Here is a 21,130-nt window from a genome sequence, read left to right on the forward strand (position 1 = left end):
TTTTCATTCCAGTGCTGGGGAATTTGGAGATGTCCAGGAAGAGGGGACGTTTTGGTCGATGTTCCCTGTTGTGAGAATAGTCCCTGTACAGAGGAAACCACCCCCCAGGTTTTTGCCATGGAGCAAGAACAAGACAGCCAGCAGTTCAGTGAGGGTGGGAGAGGTGAGGTGGACTTAGGGTGAAAGAACAAGTTATCCTTCTTATGAAGGTTTAGATTGCCTTGGAAAAGACAGCATGCACAGCTAAACCATGGTGTTCATTACCAGCGCAAGTCCCTAATTAATTTATTTTATGTTAATTAAGTTTATAATTATATAGTAAAAGCGTTTACTTTCTCCCTCAAGAAATTGACTGAATCTTCTGAAGGGGCTTTGTGACTGTAATTTGGGTGCAATTAGCCAGCTACATTTAGTTAGAGTTTGGTTCATTGAGTTGCTGCTGGAAGATGCTAGACAAATGGAAGTGGCACCATCTTGGAAGTGAGGCTGGAGAGGCGAGGCGTGTGCCGGGAGACTCTATTTGGCTTTGGCTAGTACTGTAAGTGTCCAAGACTATTGAAAGCAGAAGACCCATCAAGATGTGGCTTTGTAATTAATTATATGTGTCCGTTCCTTGGTTGTGGAACTAGAGAGGCCTATCTTTGCAGATAAAGGCAAATCCTGTGGTTTTTTTTGTTTGTTTGTTTTGTTTTGTTTTTTTTTTGCAAAAAAATACCTGTGGTCTTCGAATTGGAACTGAGGTCATGGAATGGATCTCAGACATTTTCCATCATGGATTTAAGAGCGCTGGCCCTTGTTGACATGCACGTGTAGAGGGTATCCCACCAGCCAGCAGCCAGCTTACCCGCGGAGCCTTGTGCAGGAGGACACATGGCCATCCTGGACAGCCTTCCTCCTGTGTCCCCAGGATGCTCACTTTTTTTTTTTTTAAATTTGAAAGTCAGAGTTACACAGAGAGAGAAGGAGAGCCAGAGAGAGAGAAAGAGAGAGAGAGAGAGAGAGAGAGAGAGAGGTCTTCCATCTGCTGGTTCACTACCTAGATGGCTGCAACAGCCAGAGCTGCAATGATCCGAAGCCAGGAGCCATGAAATTCTTCTGGGTCTCCCACATGGGTGCAGGGGCTCAAGGACTTGGGCCTTCTACTGCTTTCCCAGCCCATAGCAGAGAGCTGGATCAGAAGTAGAGCAGCCAAGACTCGAACCGGCATCCATCTGGGGTACCGGCACTGCAGTGGTGCCTTTACCCGCTACGCCACAGCACCGGCCCCTGGTTTCAAGTCTTCTTGCACATTTACAACACGGCCCTCAATGGCTTCACAAAGGGAAATCAAGATCATGTTTAGCATTATGGATAGAACAAGTTAAAACATTGATCCTGAGCATGTTTTTGTAATTCATGCCTGCATCGTTTTCTCTTTGATGAGGGGAGCGATCCAGTCACATCTTTGAAAATCAGGATAGCTTGCAATTTCGGGGGGCCGATGTTTTGTCTAACTCATGATGTTAGCAGCCACCCAGCACTGAGGAAGTCATCCGGGGCAGTGGGCAGTGGCAGGTCCCATGCTATCTCCAATTGTCATCTAGACTGTTTTCATCTCCACTGTCAAACTGCATAGCTGGGTACAGGGAGGCTCCCTGATTGGCCAGCCTTGTAGAGCTTAGGAGGGAAAGAGGCAGGATTCAAACTCAGGGCTTTCTGGCCTTATTTGGTTTGCTTCTTGCAGTCTCACCAGCCAGCCAAGTGGTTTTCTTTCAGGCATCACTGTGGAATGAATTCATGATATTCAATTGATGTAGAAGAGAGATCCCTGTGGAGTTAACGTCCTCGCTGTAATTCTGCTTCCAGTGGTGGCTATAAGTAAAACTTTAGGAACTGGCAGTTAAGTGGTGGATGGTAAATGTTCATAATTTTGAAGAATGAAAGAAAACCTAATTTATAATCCAGCCATCCCTCTTCTGCATCTGAAATTATACTCTGTCCTTTCAACTAGGGGGCGCTTTGAAATTTGTTACAGTATTCATACAAAGTCATGAATTTTTCCATCAGATGTCTTTCAGTGCTTCTTGTGTTTTATGTAGATGGTGATGTCTGTTGTAAACTAAGAAGGCGTGTGAAGTTACAAAGTAAATAGCTTTCCTTTTCAATAATTTTGACTTAACGAACAACTCCCTGCAAGTTTTGGACAATGACCTCTAAAATAATGTCAGATGTTTTCGATACATTAAATTTTCATTGTTTAAAAAAAATAAAATCTAGAGTGTATTGGTATTTCAGTGTCTTGGATCTGGTTGATTTTTGTTACAATTCTTAACCAAGCTGTTATGTGTACTATGCCATAACTGCCATCCGTGCTTTATTTAAAAAGGAAAATAAACTGAGAGCTCTGGTGTGTGTGTGTGTGTGTGTGTGTGTAAAATTGCATACTGTTTAAAATCCAGCTTTCCCTACGCGTACAAATGATACCTGAACAAAAGAGTGATGAGGGAACTTTCTGTGTCCCACTGTGACAGAATCATCTGGCTCCAGAATCAAGGAGCAGGGAGAAGCCATCTGTTCTTTGCAAAGCAGGTATTGCCTTATAAAGCCGCCGAGACCGGCACAAGTCTTCAGTTGCAGGACGTGGCTCATGAAGACAGCAAGGTGGGATGGCATAACAGCACTAGCTCTTTCCAAATTCAGCTCTTTGAGGAAATAGAAAAGCCACTGACAGCAGAGGCCTCTAAAACTCTGGACAGGGGCCCGTGCTATGGTGTAGCCAATAAAGCCACCGCTTGCAGTGCAGGCATTCCATGTGGGCGCTGGTTTGAGTCCTGGCTGCTTCACTTCTGATCGCATTCCGTGCTAATGCACTTGGGAAAGCAGCAGAAGATGGCCCAAGTACTTGGACCCCTGCACCCACGTAGGAGGTCTGGAAGAAGCTCCTGGCTTCCGATCAGCCCAGCTGTAGCCATTGCAGCCATCTGTGGAGTGAACCAGCAGATAGAAGATCTCTCTCTCTCTCTCTCTCTCTCTCTCTCTGCCTCTGCCTCTCTGTAACTCTGCCTTTCAAATACATAAATAATTAAAAAAAAAAAAAAAAAAACTCTGGGTAACTTTGAGCCGAGCTGGGCGTTCTGTGGACTGCCCCAGACTGAGTGCTTGTAGAAGGCTGGGACCCTGTGATTGCCTTTGCACTTTGACGGTCTGCTGCAGATAGAGTAAGTTGTCTGTTTGAAGAAGGCTTTCCCACGTGGGTCAGCTGCACAGTGACTGGCTGTTACGCCAGGATCCTCAGGGCTCCACCTGATGCAGAAACCCTCTCGGAGCCATGATCCTGCTCATGGTGGATTGAGTGAGCGGGCAGTCTTCACACTGATCAGCTATTCAGGGTCTGCCTTATAGACCCGGGTAGCACGAAGCCCGATCATTGGGATTGAAGTTGAGTACGCCTCCCCAGGTCCTGCTCTGGGACTTTCAACTTCTTTTTACCCAGAAGTGTCAAATAATACCCCAGGTAATACACTCACCTGCCCCAGATATCAACAGAGGGCCCCACAGGTCCATGGCAGCCTCGCAACACACCCCATCCTCATCTTGGGTGGTGAAGAGAGGTCCATTTTAATAGTATTTTTTAAAGATTTATTTTATTTATTTGAAGGACAGTTACAGAGAGATGTAGAGACAGAGAGGTCTTCCATCTGCTGATTCACTCCACAGATGGCCACAACAGCTAGAGCTGAGCTGATCCGAAGCTAGGAACCAGGAGCTTCCTCTGGGTCTCCCACATGGGTGCAGGGGCTCAAGGACTTGGGCCTTCTTCTACTGCTTTCCCAGAGAGCTGGATTGGAAAAGGAGCAGCCGGGACTAGAACTGGTGCCCAAATGGGATGCCAGCACTTCAGGCCAGGGCATTAACCTACTGCACCACGGCGCCAACCCCAAGAGGTTCATTTTAGTTCTTGCTCTGGGCAGATCAGATCTGAAGTGATAGGAGTCCTGCTAATGGCTGCTTTGTGGAAAAGGCACTAAATAAAGAGAGAGCATATTTGGTTAGAGGGTCCCCCTCTTTCCCCATGATCTGCTGCCTCTGAGTTTGGGCACACCCATTTCTGGGCATCAAAGGCTGTGACAAGAGCCATCCCTCCATGGCCACGGCATCTCCTTCTGGTTCTCACCATGATCTGCACCCCAACCTTGGTCGGAGAGCCAAGCCCTGGGCAGTGGGCTGTGAAGATCCTTGCTTGTCAGGCTGGGCAGTGAGGAAGAAGCCAAGTGGCCTGGGAGTGGCCACACAAACTAAGCTGCTTGCAAAGCCCTATTTCAGTCCTCACTTCGTTGGCTCCAGATGACAGCATGACAACCCGACTTCCAAGATATTCCTGGAAGACAGCAGAGATCTTGCTTTTCATTCTCCTCTCTTCTGACAGATCTGGGGAAGGCAGGTTTATTGTAGTCCCTTGCAAGGCTTTTCAATGGCACTGGTCCTCCTGTTTGCATTGTGGAATACCTGGCGTTTACTTGAAATTTCATTGCCTTTTGCATCCAGGTAACTTAGATGGTGATGAGATCGATAGCACACCTCCGTTCAAGGGAGGGTCATTTCTTTGTTCCTTTACTCAATTAATTGGAACCATAGGTGGCTCAGATTTCTGGACTTCACAGCCATGGACAGGGACATTGTCCACGCCCCCATCCCTGCTGCTTGTAGCCTTGGACTTCTGTTCCTGCCTTGGCTCCTTATTGCTTTCATTTTCACGCTTCCGCTATTGTGGTCTCTCTTCTTTACATACTTGAGGTCTACATGCATCAGTGGCAACTGCTTTGTCTCCTACCCCTCCTCTTCCTCTTCCTTGGCCTGTCTCCCAGTTGTCTTCCTCACCATCGTGGTTGTGATCTTCAAACCCTCATGGGCTGTTCCACGTGCAGCTCTTTCCTCTTGTACGTTTTTCACATTATTCCCTCTGCCTGGATCGTTTTGGTCGATGGCCTACAGTTTCAGTCGCCATTGGGCAGAACCGAGCAACTCAACTTTGTGTGTGTTTGAGGTCCTTGGGGATCTCCTGTAGTTTTAGGTTGACCGAGCCATAGAATTTACATCGTTCATCTCCTGCTTGAACTCTGTAGATTCCATCACTCTGGCCTCATATATTATGGAGAACCATTGGTTCCAGTATTTTGATGATAAAAATAGATCCAAGCGCAAGATCTGTGATAGCAGCAGCAAGTGCAGCAATGCCAGTCGGCCCTCTGTCTCTGTGAGTTCTTACCCTGCACGGATTCAACCAGCTTCTCACTGGAAGTATCTGGAAGAAAATGCATTTGTCTGAACATGTGCGGACTTTTTGCCTTATCCCCTAAGTAATTCATTATAACAACTCTTTATGTGTCATTTACATTGTATCAGGTAACAGGGGATTCTGGAGGTGACTTAAAGTAGGCAAGAGGATTGCCTGAATTACAGGCAAATGCTACCCCATGTTATGTAAGAGGTTTGAGCATCCCTAAAATCTGGTATCTGTGTAGGTCCTGGAGCCAGTCCCCAGTGGATACCAAAGGACCACTGTCCATACTGATAGGGCCACACCCCCCTATAGGAGGGCAGTAGATTGATTTAGTGTCTCAGTGTGGACGTAGTGAACATCTGAATGCCCCTCCTTCCACAAACCCCAGCTTTTCCTTTGTCCTCCATGTACAGGGTTTCTAAGGGATTCCATGGGCCGGGGCCTCGGCATGCTGTTGGGATGTTCTGCTCATCTGATGTGAAGTCTCTGGAGTGGTACTGCTTCAGTCCTTGGGTATTTGTCATCAGACCCTGCTGATCCAAGCTCATCTTCCTTAGAATCATTGAATTTTAATTGTGCAATAACTTTGGCTTCCCTCACCCATTCTAGCTTTGTCAAGAACTTCGTGTTTCCAAGTTTGGTTTTCAGTGCATAACTCAACTTCGTTTTGTACAGTTAAACCAGAGCCTTTGCTTTAAAAGCCCCGAGGACTGTCCTCAGCCACGTATTTTTATTTTTCATCTGCAGCTAATAAAGGGGCCGCGGATTTTTTTCCTTTGTCCTATTCCCACACTCATTGTAATTTTGATCAGCGTGAGAATTAGAATAAACCAAGTCAGCTAGCACTTTTCCTCCAGAAGCTTAAAGTGTTCCAGGAGGCACTCACTGGGTGTCCACTTGTCTAACGCTTTAGCCCTCAACATGCTTCTCTAGCAAATGTGTGATTTTATATCAGAAGCTTTGCAGTGACTGGATTAACCCCGTCACCAACAGTAAGCAGTAGGTCCTGCCTCCATGTCAGTTTTGTTGTTGAATTCAATGGAGTTCGCCGGCACCGTGGCTCACTTGGCTAATCCTCTGCCTGCAGTGCCGGCACCCCAGGTTCTAGTCCTGGTTGGGGCGCCGGTTCGTCCCGGTTGCTCCTCTTCCAGTCCAGCTCTCTGCTGTGGCCCAGGAAGGCAGTGGAAGATGGTCCAAGTCCTTGGGCCCTGTACCTGCATGGGAGACCAGAAGGAAGCACCTGGCTCCTGGCTTCAGATGGGCGTAGCACGCCAGCCATAGCGGCCATTTGGGGGGGTGAACAGAAGGAAGACCTTTCTCTCTGTCTCTGTCTCTCTCACTGTCTAACTCTGCCTGTCCAAAAAAAAAAAAAAAAGAATTTAATGGTGTTCTCCAAAAACAACCTCCCAGGTTGGGATATTTCTGTTGTGAGTGCTGAAGTACACTGAGCCTTTGGTGTTTGTGTGAGGCAGTGTCAGGCAGAGAAGGTGTAGATACGTGCTCCTCTGCCTTCTTCCAGGATACAGTCTGAGATGGCAAAAATAAATAAATAAATAAATAAATAAATAAATAAATAAATTCAAGCCTCAGAACTGTACACAAAGGGTGGGCCTTTGGCTTAGCAGTTGAGATACCACTTGGAGTGCCTGCAGAACACTTCAGAGTGCCTGGGCTTGAGTCCTGGCTCGGCTCCCAGTTCCAGCCTCCTTCTAATGCAGACCTGAGAGGTAGCAGGCGGTGGCTTCAGTACCTGGGTCCCTGCCACCCACAAGGCAGACATGGATGGAGTCCCTAGCTTCTGACGTCAGCATGGCCCAGCCTTGGCTGTTGCAGGCTTTTGAGGAGTGCATCACCAGTTGGAAGTATTCATTTGAGTTCTCTCTCTCTCTCTCTCTTTCTCACTGAGGGAGGTCTCAGGAGAGCGGATGGTGTGAGCAAGTGTACAAACCAGATCCTTGAGAAGCAGAAGTTGTTTTGGGGGAATGTTTGAACAACTTATGGACCCAGCACAGAGAAGAAAACACTAGACCTGAGCGTGCATGCTAGATGATCTCCAATTTACATAGGATGATTTGACTTACAACCTTTTTTATGATGATACAAAAACAATACACATTCCATGGAAAGTGGACTTCAGGTATAGAATTTGGATATTTTCTTGGACTGCCCGGTCCAAATTGCGTGCTCCAGTACTCTCTCGCCTTGCTGGGAAGTGAGAGACAGGAGCCACAGCTCTGGGTCCGTCCTGTGGCCAGCAGAAGCAGCTGAGGACTGTGTAGTGTGCCGTGTTGCCGAGCTGGGCTGTGTGCTAGGGTAGATGTATTAATGTGGTTTGCATAACAATATTTTTAGTTTCCTATGGACTTCTCTAGCAGTAACCCCAACGTGAGAGAGAGCTGTACTGGGACGTTTCTACTGCGAGCATAGATGATGCTTCTGTCTGTCACAAGATGGGCTGTCTGTGTTGAGGTTCTGAGTTTCGATTTAGCCTTTCTCACTTGGGTCTTCTCGGTCATTTCGCTTCCAGCAGGTGGGTCAGGCGAGTGCCCTATTCAACAGAAAAGTCAACAACAGCAAGGGATAGTTGTCCTAACAGCCCACAGTGACTAGATGTGCCACAAGTGCCATATTCGGACAACTGGTGTTTGTTTCTCGGAAACAAAGCAGTATTGCTCAGAGCTAGCTTTGTGGGGACAAACCTTGTGAGCCCCCTGTTTCCTGTGCACCTGCATGGTAGGTGCACACAGCAGTTGATTATTACATTTTACTGCAATGTCTCCCGGAAGATTCAGGGAGCACTCAGTGGCCCTGAGCCGCTGCAGTGCCATCCCTGCCCCGGCCACCACATCCTCTCCGGAGTGGCACCAGGCCACATGCAGATGCCCCGGCTGGCAGTGTCCTGCCCAGACTCTCCAAATGCCACATAGGATGGTACGATTTTCTTTTTTAGATAGCAGCTGCATCTGTCTTCCGTTCCCCTCGCTTCGTGTGCACTCAGCAGTTTTCCTTTTTGCTCCAGATAAATTGCCGTTAATTTCCATGTGCTGCCTAGCCTCGCCATTTTATGGCTGATTGCCTCTGAGGAATAGGAGGAGGACGTGTGCGTGTTTGAATGTCAATAAATATAAATGGTTTGGGAGCCAGTGGGAAAAAGGCAGGGTGCTCCACTGTCCTTCAACTCCCGCGCCCCGAGTCCTTGCCTTTCAAGAGGCCCATGACCAGATCCCAAGTCAGCAAATAGCGGAGATGGAGTTTGTAGGCACATCCGGGATTTTTTTTCAACTTTGCATCGCATTTATCAGCCAACACCTGCTCTATCCCCACTGCTGCTTAGGTAGTGTGCGCATGGGTGGCAAAGTTTCTCTCAAGTTGTGTTTGATAAAGGAGGTGGTCTCAGGGTACCCATTATGCACCATCGGAATGCACCAAATGCTTCAGAATGTCACATTGTCAAAATTTCTATATTTTGGGCTCCTAAGCTAGACAGCTCTCTTGGCTGCTAAACCCTCAAGATGTTCAGCCATTTGTTGTGGTCTAAAAACTTTCCCCTCACTGGGAGAAAATAATGATCTATTGTTTTACATCATGTTGGGGTCCCTTTCTTGGGTTTGTAAGAGCAACAGTGGGTAGAAGTCTTGAGATTCTGATAGGTAGATTGGTGCCCCAGTGGAATTTCGCCATCAGCCACTCTCCTATGAGGTGCTGGATACATTTTTAAATAAAAGCATCAACTCTATAAACCAAATTAGTTTTTCAACAGGATGGGAGATTTTAGTCTATCACCAGTACCAAGGGCCTTCAAAAATTCATGGAAAATGGAATAAAAAGATGCTTATTTTTGCTCAAAAAATTTTGAAACCTAGGCACAGTTTTCCAAGCCGAGCATTTCCCATGGACTTTTTGAAGGCTTCTTATAGGTGAAGATCAAGGGCATCAAAGAGGAGGCTAACTCACCTGCCTTGAGTGAGATATGGTGGACGTGGTGGTTTGGTATAGACGCTGTCTATGGGTTACGGTTGTAAGGGGCTGGCTTTTCCTCACAAGGAAGACATCACAGTAGCTCTGCATGTCCTGTTGCATGGAGCTGAGATCTACTTCCTTGGCAAGGAACGCCTTCCCAAAGACAAGCAGAAGGTGCTGCCGAGGGACCCCCGACATCAGTAGAAAGGGGGAAAATGCAGTTGCAGCAGGAACGGATGGCAGTCCCCCAGAGCTGGCATCGAGCACAGTAAACTGTATTTCCCAGTTGTAATAATTAATGAGCCTGGAGGGGCTTGGGCAGGAAAATGGCAAAGAGAGCAAGGGAGTGGCAAGGTTCCCACTGCAAACACTGGCATCAGTGAACTCTTTGACTTCCTGTGCCATAAACCCATTGGCAAGAAGGCTTTGCACTGACAGTGTAATCCATTCTTTCAGTTCTTTATTTTTGAAGCAAATGCCCTCTACAATGTGCAGAGGAATGGCTGTCGTGCGTCAATGGATCTTTTTGTTGTGGGGTAATGTGTTCTCTTTGTCTTCGCCAAGTTTCTCCTGTTTTTATTGGCAAACTTGACATCCTTACATTAATCCTGCTGTTTCAGTGAGAAGGAATTTGAGATCCATCCTTCCAGAACCTGGAGCAGCAAGTTGTTAATCTGTTGGGCTCATCCTATGGGCCACAGTGCGCCCTTGAACTTGCTTGGCTTGTGTTTGCCTGGAGGCAAAACTTCTGGAAAAAAAACTAAAGACAGGGCCTTGTGGGTGACAAAGTCCCGAGATGGTGTTTGGTATCCACACCAGGTTCTTTTCTTGAGACTTGGAGAGAGAAATGCAGTGGAAATTAAGCTCCTAAGACTCTTTAGCATGGTTGTGACTGATGGTGCAGATAGATGATGGTGATTACAGCTCTGAAGGCAGAGGCACCAGCACTAGACAGACAGACACAGGTGGAAGAAGCTGCAGAGTGGGGAGGCAGCTTCCAGAACTGATCTTGAAAATGTCCCGGGCCGGCGCCGCGGCTCACTAGGCTAATCCTCTGCCTTGTGGCGCTGGCACACCGGGTTCTACTCCCGGTCGGGGCGCCGGATTCTGTCCCGGTTGCCCCTCTTCCAGGCCAGCTCTCTGCTGTGGCCCGGGAGTGCAGTGGAGGATGGCCCAAGTGCTTGAGCCCTGCACCCCATGGGAGACCAGGAGAAGCACCTGGCTCCTGCCTTCAGATCAGTGCAGTGCGCCGGCTGCGGCGGCCATTGAAGGGTGAACCAATGGCAAAGGAAGACCTTTCTCTCTGTCTCTCTCTCTCTCACTGTCCACTCTGCCTGTCAAAAAAAAAAAAAAAAAAAAAAAAAAAAAGAAGAAGAAGAAGAAAAAAGAAAAAAGAAAAGAAAATGTCCCGGAGGTTTCTAGCACGAATCCATCAATTTTGTCACTCAGGAATCTGATGAAAATGATGCACCCAGAACTACGTATACTGGAACTGTCTCTGTTCCTGATGGCTTTTTTTTTTTTAAAGACTTATTTATTTGGAAAGGCAGAGAGGGAAGAACACACAGAGAGAAACCTTCCATCTGCTGGTTCACCCCTCAAAATTTGGCTGCAATAGCTGGAACTGGGCCAAGCCAAAGCCAGGAACCTGTAATTCTGTCTGGGTCTCTTACAGGAGTGCAGGGGCTCAAGTATTTGGGCCTGTCTTCCGCTGCTTTCCCAGGCACATTAGCAGGGCGCTGGATCCAAGGTGGAGCAACCGGGACTCGAACTGGCACCCATATGGGATGCCTGCAACCGTGCCAGCATTGTAGGTGACGGCTTAACTCCTGCATCACAAGGCTGGCCCCTCTGCTGGGTTTTCATAAACAAGATCTGAGTGAACCTTTGTCCATGATAGATATTGTATGTTGTATGCTACATCCTGTAGGTTGTAGGCTACATCTGTAAATGTGTTATGTATATGATATGTACTTAAGTTTAGACAACTCAGTATTTCATGTTAGCATTCCTGAAAGAGAAGCTAAATCCTCGTCGAGTGTTTCACCAGGAAAGCCGGCCAATTCTCCAGCAGTTGTTATTTTAGAAAAGTTGATAAAATTCAGGGACAGACCATCAGAGTTTGGGTAGATGCTGCTTGAAGAATCTAACTCCCCCCACCATAGATAAGTATCGGGAACTTCCTCAGGGGTCACTGGCATTGCACTCCCACCTCAGTGGAGCCACCACCATGCGATGTGACTATGGACGGTGCCAGATGCAGAAAACCTGTGTGTTGCTTTACCGTATTTCATATATCAATGTTCAGTCGGTTTTCTGGTTAAAGCTAAGGTGCTCCATTACAAAATCCACATTATTCCCCCTGTTTGTGATTATATTTTGCTTTTTATTTTAAAACCTATTCCATGTTGTGTCTTATTTTTGATGTGTATTTATCATGTTCTTTTAAAAGTGTTTGTACCAATATGTTAATTTCCATTGTTTTTTTTTTTCTTTTTATCTTTTGAGTGTGACTTATGTTTTATTTTGTGTTTCTTTTAGGTTTTGTTTTGTTTCATAAGATCCCACTGGATGGGTAGCTGAAATAAAGACAAGGCAGAGAAAGGGGCGGTGGTGCCTGTTGGTTGATGCTGCCCCTAAGCCGGACTCTCGGGACTGCTGTTGGCTTATCCGGGGACATGCTGCTTTCCTGGGGGTTTCTGTAGATGCAGGCGGTGTTTGGAGACAAGGACCACATGAAGCCTGCATGTATTGTGCGCTGTGATGGGGGACACCAAGGCAGAGGCGCCTTCCAGGCAGCTAAGCAGCAACTCCAGAAAACATCTCAAATTAATCCTTCTTTCCTGTTCGTAGCATAGTTCAAACGCAGCATTACAATGAAATGCCATTGGCTTGTGCTTCTCTCCCGAAAGTGTGCTGTTTGACCATACTGGAAATGCATTGATTTTTTTCATGACTTCTCTGTGTGTTGAAGGTGAACTGCAAAATTAAAAAAGAAAAGAAAAGAAAATCTAAATGTAGGAACAGGTCAAAATCTACACTAAACACTCTAACCCACATGTAGCTGGTATGCCTGCATCCTTGGCTGTTGCTCTCTCATCAGCACTGAATTCAGAGGGTGTGTCTTCTCCATCTATAACTAAAAGAGTTAGGGCACACACACACACACACACACACCAGTGCTTTGGTGTTGCCACTTAAAGGTCTTTTCCCTCACTGCCAATGAGAATCCAAATTTTCAACCTAGGTTTCAGCCTCATTCAGGGCTAATGATTGCCTTAAAGTTCACGAGACAGCAGGAAAAAAAAAAGGAGTAGAAGCCCCTGTCTGGGGCGGTTTTTGCTGTTCCACATAGTTTCAGAGTACCTGAAAGAGTGGAATATATGCATATGGTGAAATTATAACCTGTCCCTTTTTGTGTGCCCTCGGCGATCCGCCTGCTTTTTAGAAGTCTGCCCGGTGAGGTGGCCGAAGCGCCTCATGCTGTTTGCCTGATAGGATGGCAGGTTTTCTACTCTGCAGAGGCCTGCGAGCAGAATGGTTGGCCTGCTGTGAGCAGGAGAGGACCCTCTGAGGAGGGGGGGCCCCCACTGCTGAGTGTGCAGGGGCAGGAGGGCGCATCCTGCCCCCGGCACACACACACGCAGGTGGTGGGTCACACTGCTGAACCCTTCTGCACGGCTGACAGGGCAGCCTCAGGACCCCAGACTGCTGCGTCCCCTCGGAGCCGGACCCCTGCACACCTGTTCATTCACTTGGCCCTCTCGGTGGCCTTCCTGTGCTCTGTGCGGTCTGTACCAGGTAGCATCCATGTCCTGAGCGAGACCTGGCTGCCCCCACCCCACCTCAACTCCCCTTCCCCTCTCTCTTTCCCATGAGCCTCCTTCCTTCTCCCTTCCTTCCTGCAACATAAGTCCCCATCAGCCCTGACCGCTAGAATGCCCATAGTTGCCGTGGCTGAATTGGAAACGTATTGCATTTAAAAAAAATTATTTTCCTTTGAAATAATTGCCCATGTACAGCAGTGCATCCTTAAAGATTCACAGAGTTTTAACTTGCCCAGCATTTGGGCAGCACTGTTTTGAATCCTATGTACCGAAGCACTCATCTGAATATACCTGGACCCATTTTGGCACCATTTGGTAGAAGAACTTCAGTGATGAATAGTTCATACTGTTATCTCTGACGTTAGCCACGATGTTATTGCTCCATGTGTACGTTTCACAGGGCCCTGTGCATTATAGCTTCTGATGCGTCTCCTCTGTAGCCTTGCCACACAGAAGGGCAGTTCCTCCAAAGCATAAACACGCTGCTCATTTGCAGTTTTTTTTTCGGACTCCGTTGGCATGGCAGGGCGGCGGCTCTCCATCCATGTGATGAGGTCCCAGATAGTCTGCATGTCCAGGTACCTACTCACTGCTAATGACAGCTCCTGGCACAACCTACGTGTCCATCTTTCCCAAAGGTGTCGATTTATGAAGAGGCCAGAGAACAGCAGAAATCTTGACACCCCCCCCCCCCGGAGAGAAAAATGTGAGTCAGGCAGGTGCTCAGGATGGCAAATATTTTCCCATGTGGGCCACTGGATAAAAAAAAAAAAATAGTTTTAAGCTTTCATGGTACTCCATAGAATCATTAAAAAAAAGCAACAGATTGTGTAAAGGCTATCTTATAGATTTTTCTTATACCCAAAAGGAAGGGAAAAAAAAACCCCAGCTGCATTGAGCACCTCCAAGGATTGCAAGCTAGATAACACAATTTAATATATCAAAGATCAGTTGCCGTCTCCTAGGGACTGATGAGAACAGCAGGCTCCGAGAAAATTGTTGCGGATGGCTCTTGTGTTCGCTGCCTTTTTCTTTTGTCTACGCCCAAAGACTCTGGTCAGAGACGTGGCTTCTCTTTCCTGAGCTAACAGCCATCCTCTTTCATCCTGCATTTCTTTGTGTGTGTCTCTTTAAGAAATGGGCTGCTTGGTGCTGCCTTCATGGCGCGCGTTTAGTTTTCAGCATTAGAAGAGGAAGCGGTGGCACTTTTGCTGAGAACAGATCTGTTGCTCTCCAACAGGGATCTGGCACGTGGGTGCCCCTCAAGTCCCCTGTCTGAGTAGAGGGGTCTGGGTGGAGCCAAGGCCAGCTTCTTAAGGGGGCTTCTGTGGCCCCGCCCCAGCCACCTGCACCCCATGGGATGGGTGGGTAGGGAGACGGAGGGGGCAGGTTTCCCAATCTGTGATTCTTTCAGAGATATGTGAAACCTGGATTTTTATGTGCAGTATCCCTGTTTTTGCAAAGTTGGCTCAGTTATTTTTAAAACATTATGTAGGCCAACAAAACATGTCTGTGGGCTGCCAGTTTTGTTACTTTTGTCTTGAAACACCATCATTGTTCTCTCTGCTGTCTCCTTCTGTCTCTCCTTTGCAAACTCACACTTCTTTCCCCCTGACATCTCCGTGGAGAGCTTTGTTGTTAACAAGCTACGGAACTGAATTGAGCAGCCCAGTGAACTGCAATGTGGCCATCACCTTTGCTGTTGGCCTGTGGAAGCCGAGCCCACAGTGACCCTCAGCTCTCAGCGGGCCTGGGGATTCTGCAGCCACTGCCTGTCCCCTGTCCCCTGGATGCTTCCACTTCCTTGTGGCCAGAGGCACCCCAGTGTTTCACCGGACATGGAGCGACTGTGTTCCATCAGCATCTGTGTCTCCTGGCCCCCACAGGTGCCTTGAGGTTGAGAGCAGAAAAGTAGACAGGTGTCCTTAGTGTATAGTAGCAACCATTGGTTAACTGGAAGACACTTGTGTCATCTTCAAGACAAGTGGCCGAGGCAGGCTCTATATCTTGTTCACTGTCCCTCTAAAGGGAGTCCCTTGAAATCACAGAGTCTACAGCTAGACAGAACCAGCCCCTCTCTCTCCACCACCACCATCATCACAAGAGATGTCCACCCCATGACGACAGCAAAAGCACCAACAGGAGGAGTAAGGATGGTTTGCCTCTCAACAGGGAAATGGATCCCAATTGGAATCAGAGAGAATCCGTCCAGAGTGCTCATCCCCACTCTCCCAACAGGGACTGTTAGCATTCCCGGCCCGCTGAATTTGCTCAGTGGGGAAACAGGCAGGGCCAGCCTCATCCTGGAACACTGACCCCCGCGAGTTTGCTCTGACTCTAGGCTTTTCCAGCAACCTTGCATGGGCGCCCCGAGTGGCTGGGGCTTGAGGCAGGTCCTCCGGGCAGAGACCGCGCTGACTCAGCAGTCTGGGGGCACCCAGTCCCTTGTCAGATGTGAAGGCAGGCGCCTGCCTTGTCCCTCTCCTTTTCTCTGCTCTATTATTCTCTCAGCATCCCTTGCTGTTTTTTCTCTTTCTACATCCTTGGTGGATCCCAGGACAAGCCAAGAGTGGATTCCAGTTTGTTTCACTGGCTGCTTTGCCCAGTTGTAACAAACACTATGTTTCTTTTTCCTGTTGCAAACTGGCAGGAAACCCTAAGCAGAGCTGCGCCTGCTCTCCTCTGGCTTGTCTGCAAGAGTGCATGGTTTGCATGGCCACCTGCTTTGGTGCTTGCTGCGGGGAGTTCTTCCCTTGGTTTGGAAATTGCTACACTACGATAGACACTCCCTTCACCTTGCTTTGTCTAGACTTTGGATGCACAGGGCAAGCAGCTCAGAGCAGCGATTCCACATAATACAGGCTTCCACCATCTCAGCCTTAACTCCTCTCTGTCCACTCTGTGACCATGGGGCCCGCTGGGGTTGTAAACTCAACACATCTGATGCCATGAAAAGCTGTGCAGGAGCAGCTGTTGTATTATGAAGCGTGTCCTGCTAGGTTCAGTACTAGGTTCAGTTTTGCTAGGCTCACAGCACCTGGGGAGCCCTACCGACTTGATCCAAGAGTGCCTGGGGAGGTGAAAGGCTCTCCTGGACACAGCATGGATTTAATTTGCTGTAGGTGCTGACAGATTGAATTAGGCTGACAGAACTCCCCACTCACAGAGTTACATGACAGTGGTTGTCACAGAAGGCAGCTTCCTGTGGCCAGCCCAGTTCTCCTGGTTTGGTTTTCAGAGGTAAAGGAATTTTCCCACCTTCTTCATTGGTCAGTGAGATCACTCTAAATTTAATTCTTACGTTGATGTGGCCCTGTGGCCCCGGTATGGTCTGTAGTGAGGACCCAGAATGCATTGGACCTGCCCTCAACTCCCCACCACCACAAACCCATTGACTACTTCCAGAGTCTTGGTGTTCATGCAAATTAAATAAAATATATTTGTGAGCAGTGGAGAAACAGAACAGAGTTCTTTTTTCCCCACTTGTGTTATAGGTGTGCCCTTTATGAGAGATTCCCAGGAAAGACAAATCCTTGAGCCTTACCTGCTTTGTGTCCCAATCCTTCTGCCATAATCCAGAGACAGCCTGTCACTCATTCTCGGGCCTGTTTTTTTCCCCCCTGTAGTGGCCCAGGTCTTTGAGCCATGTTTTCACATTTCCTGTAAATAATGGATAATCATTTTTTTAAAATTTTATTTTCAAGTGCTGTTATAACACTGTGGATAGACCATAAATGTACTTGCTGAATTCATTCATTTTTTTTAACAAGCCAATAAAGTTTTACAGTTCATCTCCATGTGTCTTGCATTCTCTGTGGATCCTGTTTATTTGCCCTCCCTTCCTCCAACACAACATCAACTGTGTGTCGTTGGCGGCTAAAGGTGTTGGAGAGTGTGAGAAACAGCATTGAGGGTTTCATGAGTCCCACACCCATTAAGATTCTGTCATAAATCATCCCCCAAAAGACGGCCTTCAGAAATTTCCATCATGTGTGTGAATTATTTGTTTATCGTGTATAGATTTTTGCATTTGACATATTTGCATTGGTTAAAAGGCAATCCTTTAAAAGCAAGTTTAGCAGAATTAAAAACACACAAACAAAAAATACCTACTAATTCTGTGAAAAAAAAAAAAAAAACCTTTTGGTATTTCAAAAACTTCAAATGACCCAGATCCTGGCAAGAATGTGCGTTTGGTGTTGTGTTCCTCGACTTCCCAGTGACTTTGTGGTCAAATAAACACAGTGACCGGGGAGAGGGAGGCAGACAAGGGCTATGGAGGTAAGACCTCATGACACTGTTGATTGCTAGCCTGGTTTGCATCCCGTTGTCCCATTCCCATGCCTGTCACACTGTCCCTTCCTAATTTCCCCTGTAGAAACAGGACTTAAGGGCAGCGTTTGTGGGAAGCCAGCTCAGAGTCAGATGAGAAGGTGTTGTACTCCAAATTGAAGACTCAGAGGTTGGAAAAGTGAACCCAGTCTGATGCAATGTTTTATCCAGCTGACATCGCTGCCCCTCATATAAGAGGCCGGTGTTCAGTGGTGGTGACTTGGGCCTTTTCTTTCTTTCTTTCTTTCTTTTTTTTTTTTTTATTTGATAGGTAGAGTTAGACAGTGAGAGAGAGACAAAGAGAAAGGTCTTCCTTCCGTTGGTTCACCCCCCAAATGGCCACTATGGCCGGCGCTGCGCCCATCTGAATCCAGGAGCCAGGTGCTTCCTCCTGGTCTCCCATGCAGGTGCAGGGTCCAAGCACTTGGGCCATCCTCCACTGCCCTCCCGGGCCACAGCAGAGAGCTGGACTGGAGGAGGAGCAACTGGGACTAGAACCCGGCGCCCATATGGGATGCCGGCACTGCAGGCGAAGGATCAACCAAGTGAGCCACCGCGCCGGCCCCCTGCGCTTTTTTTCTTAAATGTCCTTCCAAATTTGCCGAGCTGACAACGGATTTCCTCTGATATGTGGAGGTCTCAGACTGTGCAGGAATGACTCTCAACACAGCTGATAGGGTGCTGGGAAAGTTACTTCACCAAGCATTCCTCATTTGCAAAACAAGGTGATGGGAGTAGTGTTCAGCTCCCCTGGGCCCTTAAAAGATTTCAAGGAGACAACTCAGGCAAAGCTCTAACATGCTGTGTGGCAGGAGCAGGGGCAGGGTGGCGGGGAGGGCGCACTTGGCATTTCTAATAATAATCCTTTTGGGCTGGCGCCGCGGCTCACTAGGCTAATCCTCCACCTTGCGGCACCAGCACACTGGGTTCTAGTCCCGGTCGGGGCGCTGGATTCTGTCCTGGTTGCCCCTCTTCCAGGCCAGCTCTCTGCTGTGGCCCGGGATGGCAGTGGAGGATGGCCCAAGTACTTGGGCCCTGCACCCCATGGGAGACCAGGAGAAGCACCTGGCTCCTGCCTTCGGATTAGCGCGGTGCGCCGGCCGCAGCGACCATTGGAGGGTGAACCAACGGCAAAGGAAGACCTTTCTCTCTCTCTGTCTCTCTCACTGTCCACTCTGCCTGTCAAAAAATAAAAAATAAAAAAAAAGTAATAATCCTTTCGAGGAGCTGTGGTTGGCATCACCCATGGGTACGGCTCAGTCAGTGCTCACGGGTCGCCTCACTTGCTGACGGCACAGGTGCAAATGAATGGAAGGAAACTCCGCTCCCAGAGTGCTCTGGCTGTGGCACGAGTGAAAGCCACTTAGAACTTTCCTGAGTGATGGCAAGGCTTGTCTCTCATCCCTCTGTGGTTCTTCCACGTTGAATCCACTGCAGACTTCATTTTGTACACTTAGATGCACCCCGATCTGCTGGGGTCTGTGTTGGAAGGGTTCAGTTAATTTGAACTGTGATCTGCAATATGCCAATTCTCAAAGAAATGGCAGTGACGTCTTATACCAAATATGCCTGACCGCTTACATCACCACTTTATAAACTTGGAATTTCTGATCGTGTGAACAGGGGCTGCACTGACTTGAATTTTTGAATTGCCCATTGCAAAATGTTTGGCGAAGAATACAACTAACAGACAGAGTGACTGAAAGATTGTTGAAGGAGACTTGTTTCCAGCTCCTCCCAGCCTTGGAAGCAGGTGCATTCAGGCAATGAGATATAAACAACCAAACTGTTTTTTCCTGATCTCTGAGGTTATTTCTGGTGCTGGAGTGACTTAGTCCACTCCTGATTGGTTGAGGTAATAAAATTTCTTCTTTAAAAACAAAAATATTTTGTAATTTGCTTTATTTTTTTTTTTTGCTCCATTAGCCATTTTAAACAAGTGGCATTGGTATTTTATCAGCACTTGCTTTAGGGTACCTTTACCATGGCTATCAGCTTTTCTAACACATGATAAGGTGATCTCTACTACAGGATCCAGGAGCTGGTGACAGATACTGGGCTTTGATTTCTCACTGTGTTCTGAGCTCCCAATCCTCTCACCAGCCCTTTGGAAATTTTTTTCTAAAAAACATGTAAAAGCTTAATTTAAAGTCTACATGATTCATTTAATTTCCAAATAAATTTTAATATTAAAATTCATCTAAATTTAAAGTTATTATGATTATTTTAAAAAACTTTTATAAATAAATCTTTTTAAAAGGAGGGCTGGTGCTGTGGTGTAGTGGATAAAGCCGCCTCCTCCAGTGCTGGCATCCCATATAGGTGCTGGTTTGAGTCCCGGCTACTGCACTTCTGATCCAGCTCCCTGCTAACGTACCTGGGAAAGCAGTAGAGGATGGCCCAAGTGCTTGAGCCCCTGAAACCCCGAGGGAGACTCAGAAGAAGCTTCTGACTCCGGGTTTCAGATCTGCACAGCTCCGGGCGTTGTGGCTTTTTGAGAAGTGAACCAGCGGATAGAAGACCTCTCCCTCCTTCTCTCTCTCTCTCTCTCTCTCTCTCTCTCTCTCTCTCTCTCTCTTTTTCTCAGCCTCTGCCTCTCTGTAAATCAGCCTTTCAAATAAATTAAATAAATCTTTAAAAAATATTTTTTTACTATTTATTTTATTTATTTGAAAAAGTTACAGAGAAAGATATCTTTCATCCACTGATTCACTCTTTTTTTTTTTTTTTTTTATTCACTCTTCAAATGGCTGCAACAGCTAGAGCTGAGCGAGGCCAAAGCCAGGAACTTCATCCGGGCCTCCGACAAGGGTGCAGGGGCCCATCCTCCTTTGCCTTCCCAGGCATATAAACAGGTAGCTGGATAGGATGTGGAGCAGCTGGGACTTGAACCCGGACCCATATGGGATGTCAGCACTGCATACGGTAGGTAGCTTTATCTGCTATTCCACAATGCCACCCCGAATTTTAATATTTAAATTAAAAAAAATATTTTGGGGCTGGCGCTGTGGCAAAGGGGGTAAAGCCACCGACTGAAGCACCAACATCCCATATGGGTGCTGGTTCGAGCCCTGGCTGCTCCACTTCCTATCCAGCTCCGTGCTAATGTCTCTGGCAAAGGAGTAGAAGATGGCCCAAGTCCTTGGGCCCCTGTACCTGCATGGGAGACCCAGAGGAAGCTCCTGGCTCCTGGCTTCAGATGGGTACAGCTCTGGTCGTTGCAGCCATTTGGGGAGTGAGTCTCTCCTATCTTCTGGTTCATTCCTCGTTGCCAGCAACAGTCAGGCTGTCCAGGCAGAAGCTGGCAGCCAAGAACTCGGGTCTCCCACGTGGGTGGCAGAGATCCACGCCCTTGAATCATCAGCTGCTGCCTCCCCTGGTGCACGTTAGCAGGAAGCTGGAACTGGGAGTGGAGCTAAAACCCAGGGCCTTTGCTGAGGGATGTGAGTGACCCTAGTGGCCAAGTGCCCTCTCCCGAGACACGGAGCGTTTGAAGGACTTGCTCCAGGGTACTTTCTTAACAAGTGGCGACACTAGGACATAAGTGTAGGTAGACTGACTATGCTCTTAACAACTCCTGTGTGTGGACTGGCCTCCCAGCCTGGCTGCACCACGAGGGTGAGGTCAGCAAGTACCCTGGGCACTGTGTAACAGGAATCCATCACTCACCTGCTTGTGTGGGAGGAGCCGGCGCCGCAGCACAGCAGGTGGAATTGGCTTCCTGCATAGGAGGGCCACTTTGAGTCCCAGC

At 47.8% G+C, this 21,130-nt stretch overlaps 1 protein-coding gene across 9 annotated transcripts in view; it reads left to right on the plus strand.

Annotated features, from left to right (window-relative positions):
• The window catches only part of NTRK2 (neurotrophic receptor tyrosine kinase 2), a 397,538-nt gene that overhangs the window by 152,582 nt on the left and 223,826 nt on the right, over positions 1-21,130 (plus strand). For 2 of the 9 annotated variants that reach the window (XM_051833739.2, XM_070065749.1), the window contains one exon: positions 11,762-16,844. The exons of the other annotated variants lie outside the window; for them this stretch is intronic. In XM_051833739.2, coding sequence (XP_051689699.1) covers positions 11,762-11,799 — 38 coding nt within the window. In that variant the 3' untranslated portion in view covers positions 11,800-16,844. Of the gene's footprint in view, positions 1-11,761; positions 16,845-21,130 lie in introns of those variants that run through there. 9 annotated transcript variants of the gene reach the window in all.

The sequence above is a fragment of the Oryctolagus cuniculus genome, chromosome 1 (assembly GCF_964237555.1).
Source record: "Oryctolagus cuniculus chromosome 1, mOryCun1.1, whole genome shotgun sequence".
Classification (NCBI taxonomy): Eukaryota; Metazoa; Chordata; class Mammalia; order Lagomorpha; family Leporidae; genus Oryctolagus; species Oryctolagus cuniculus.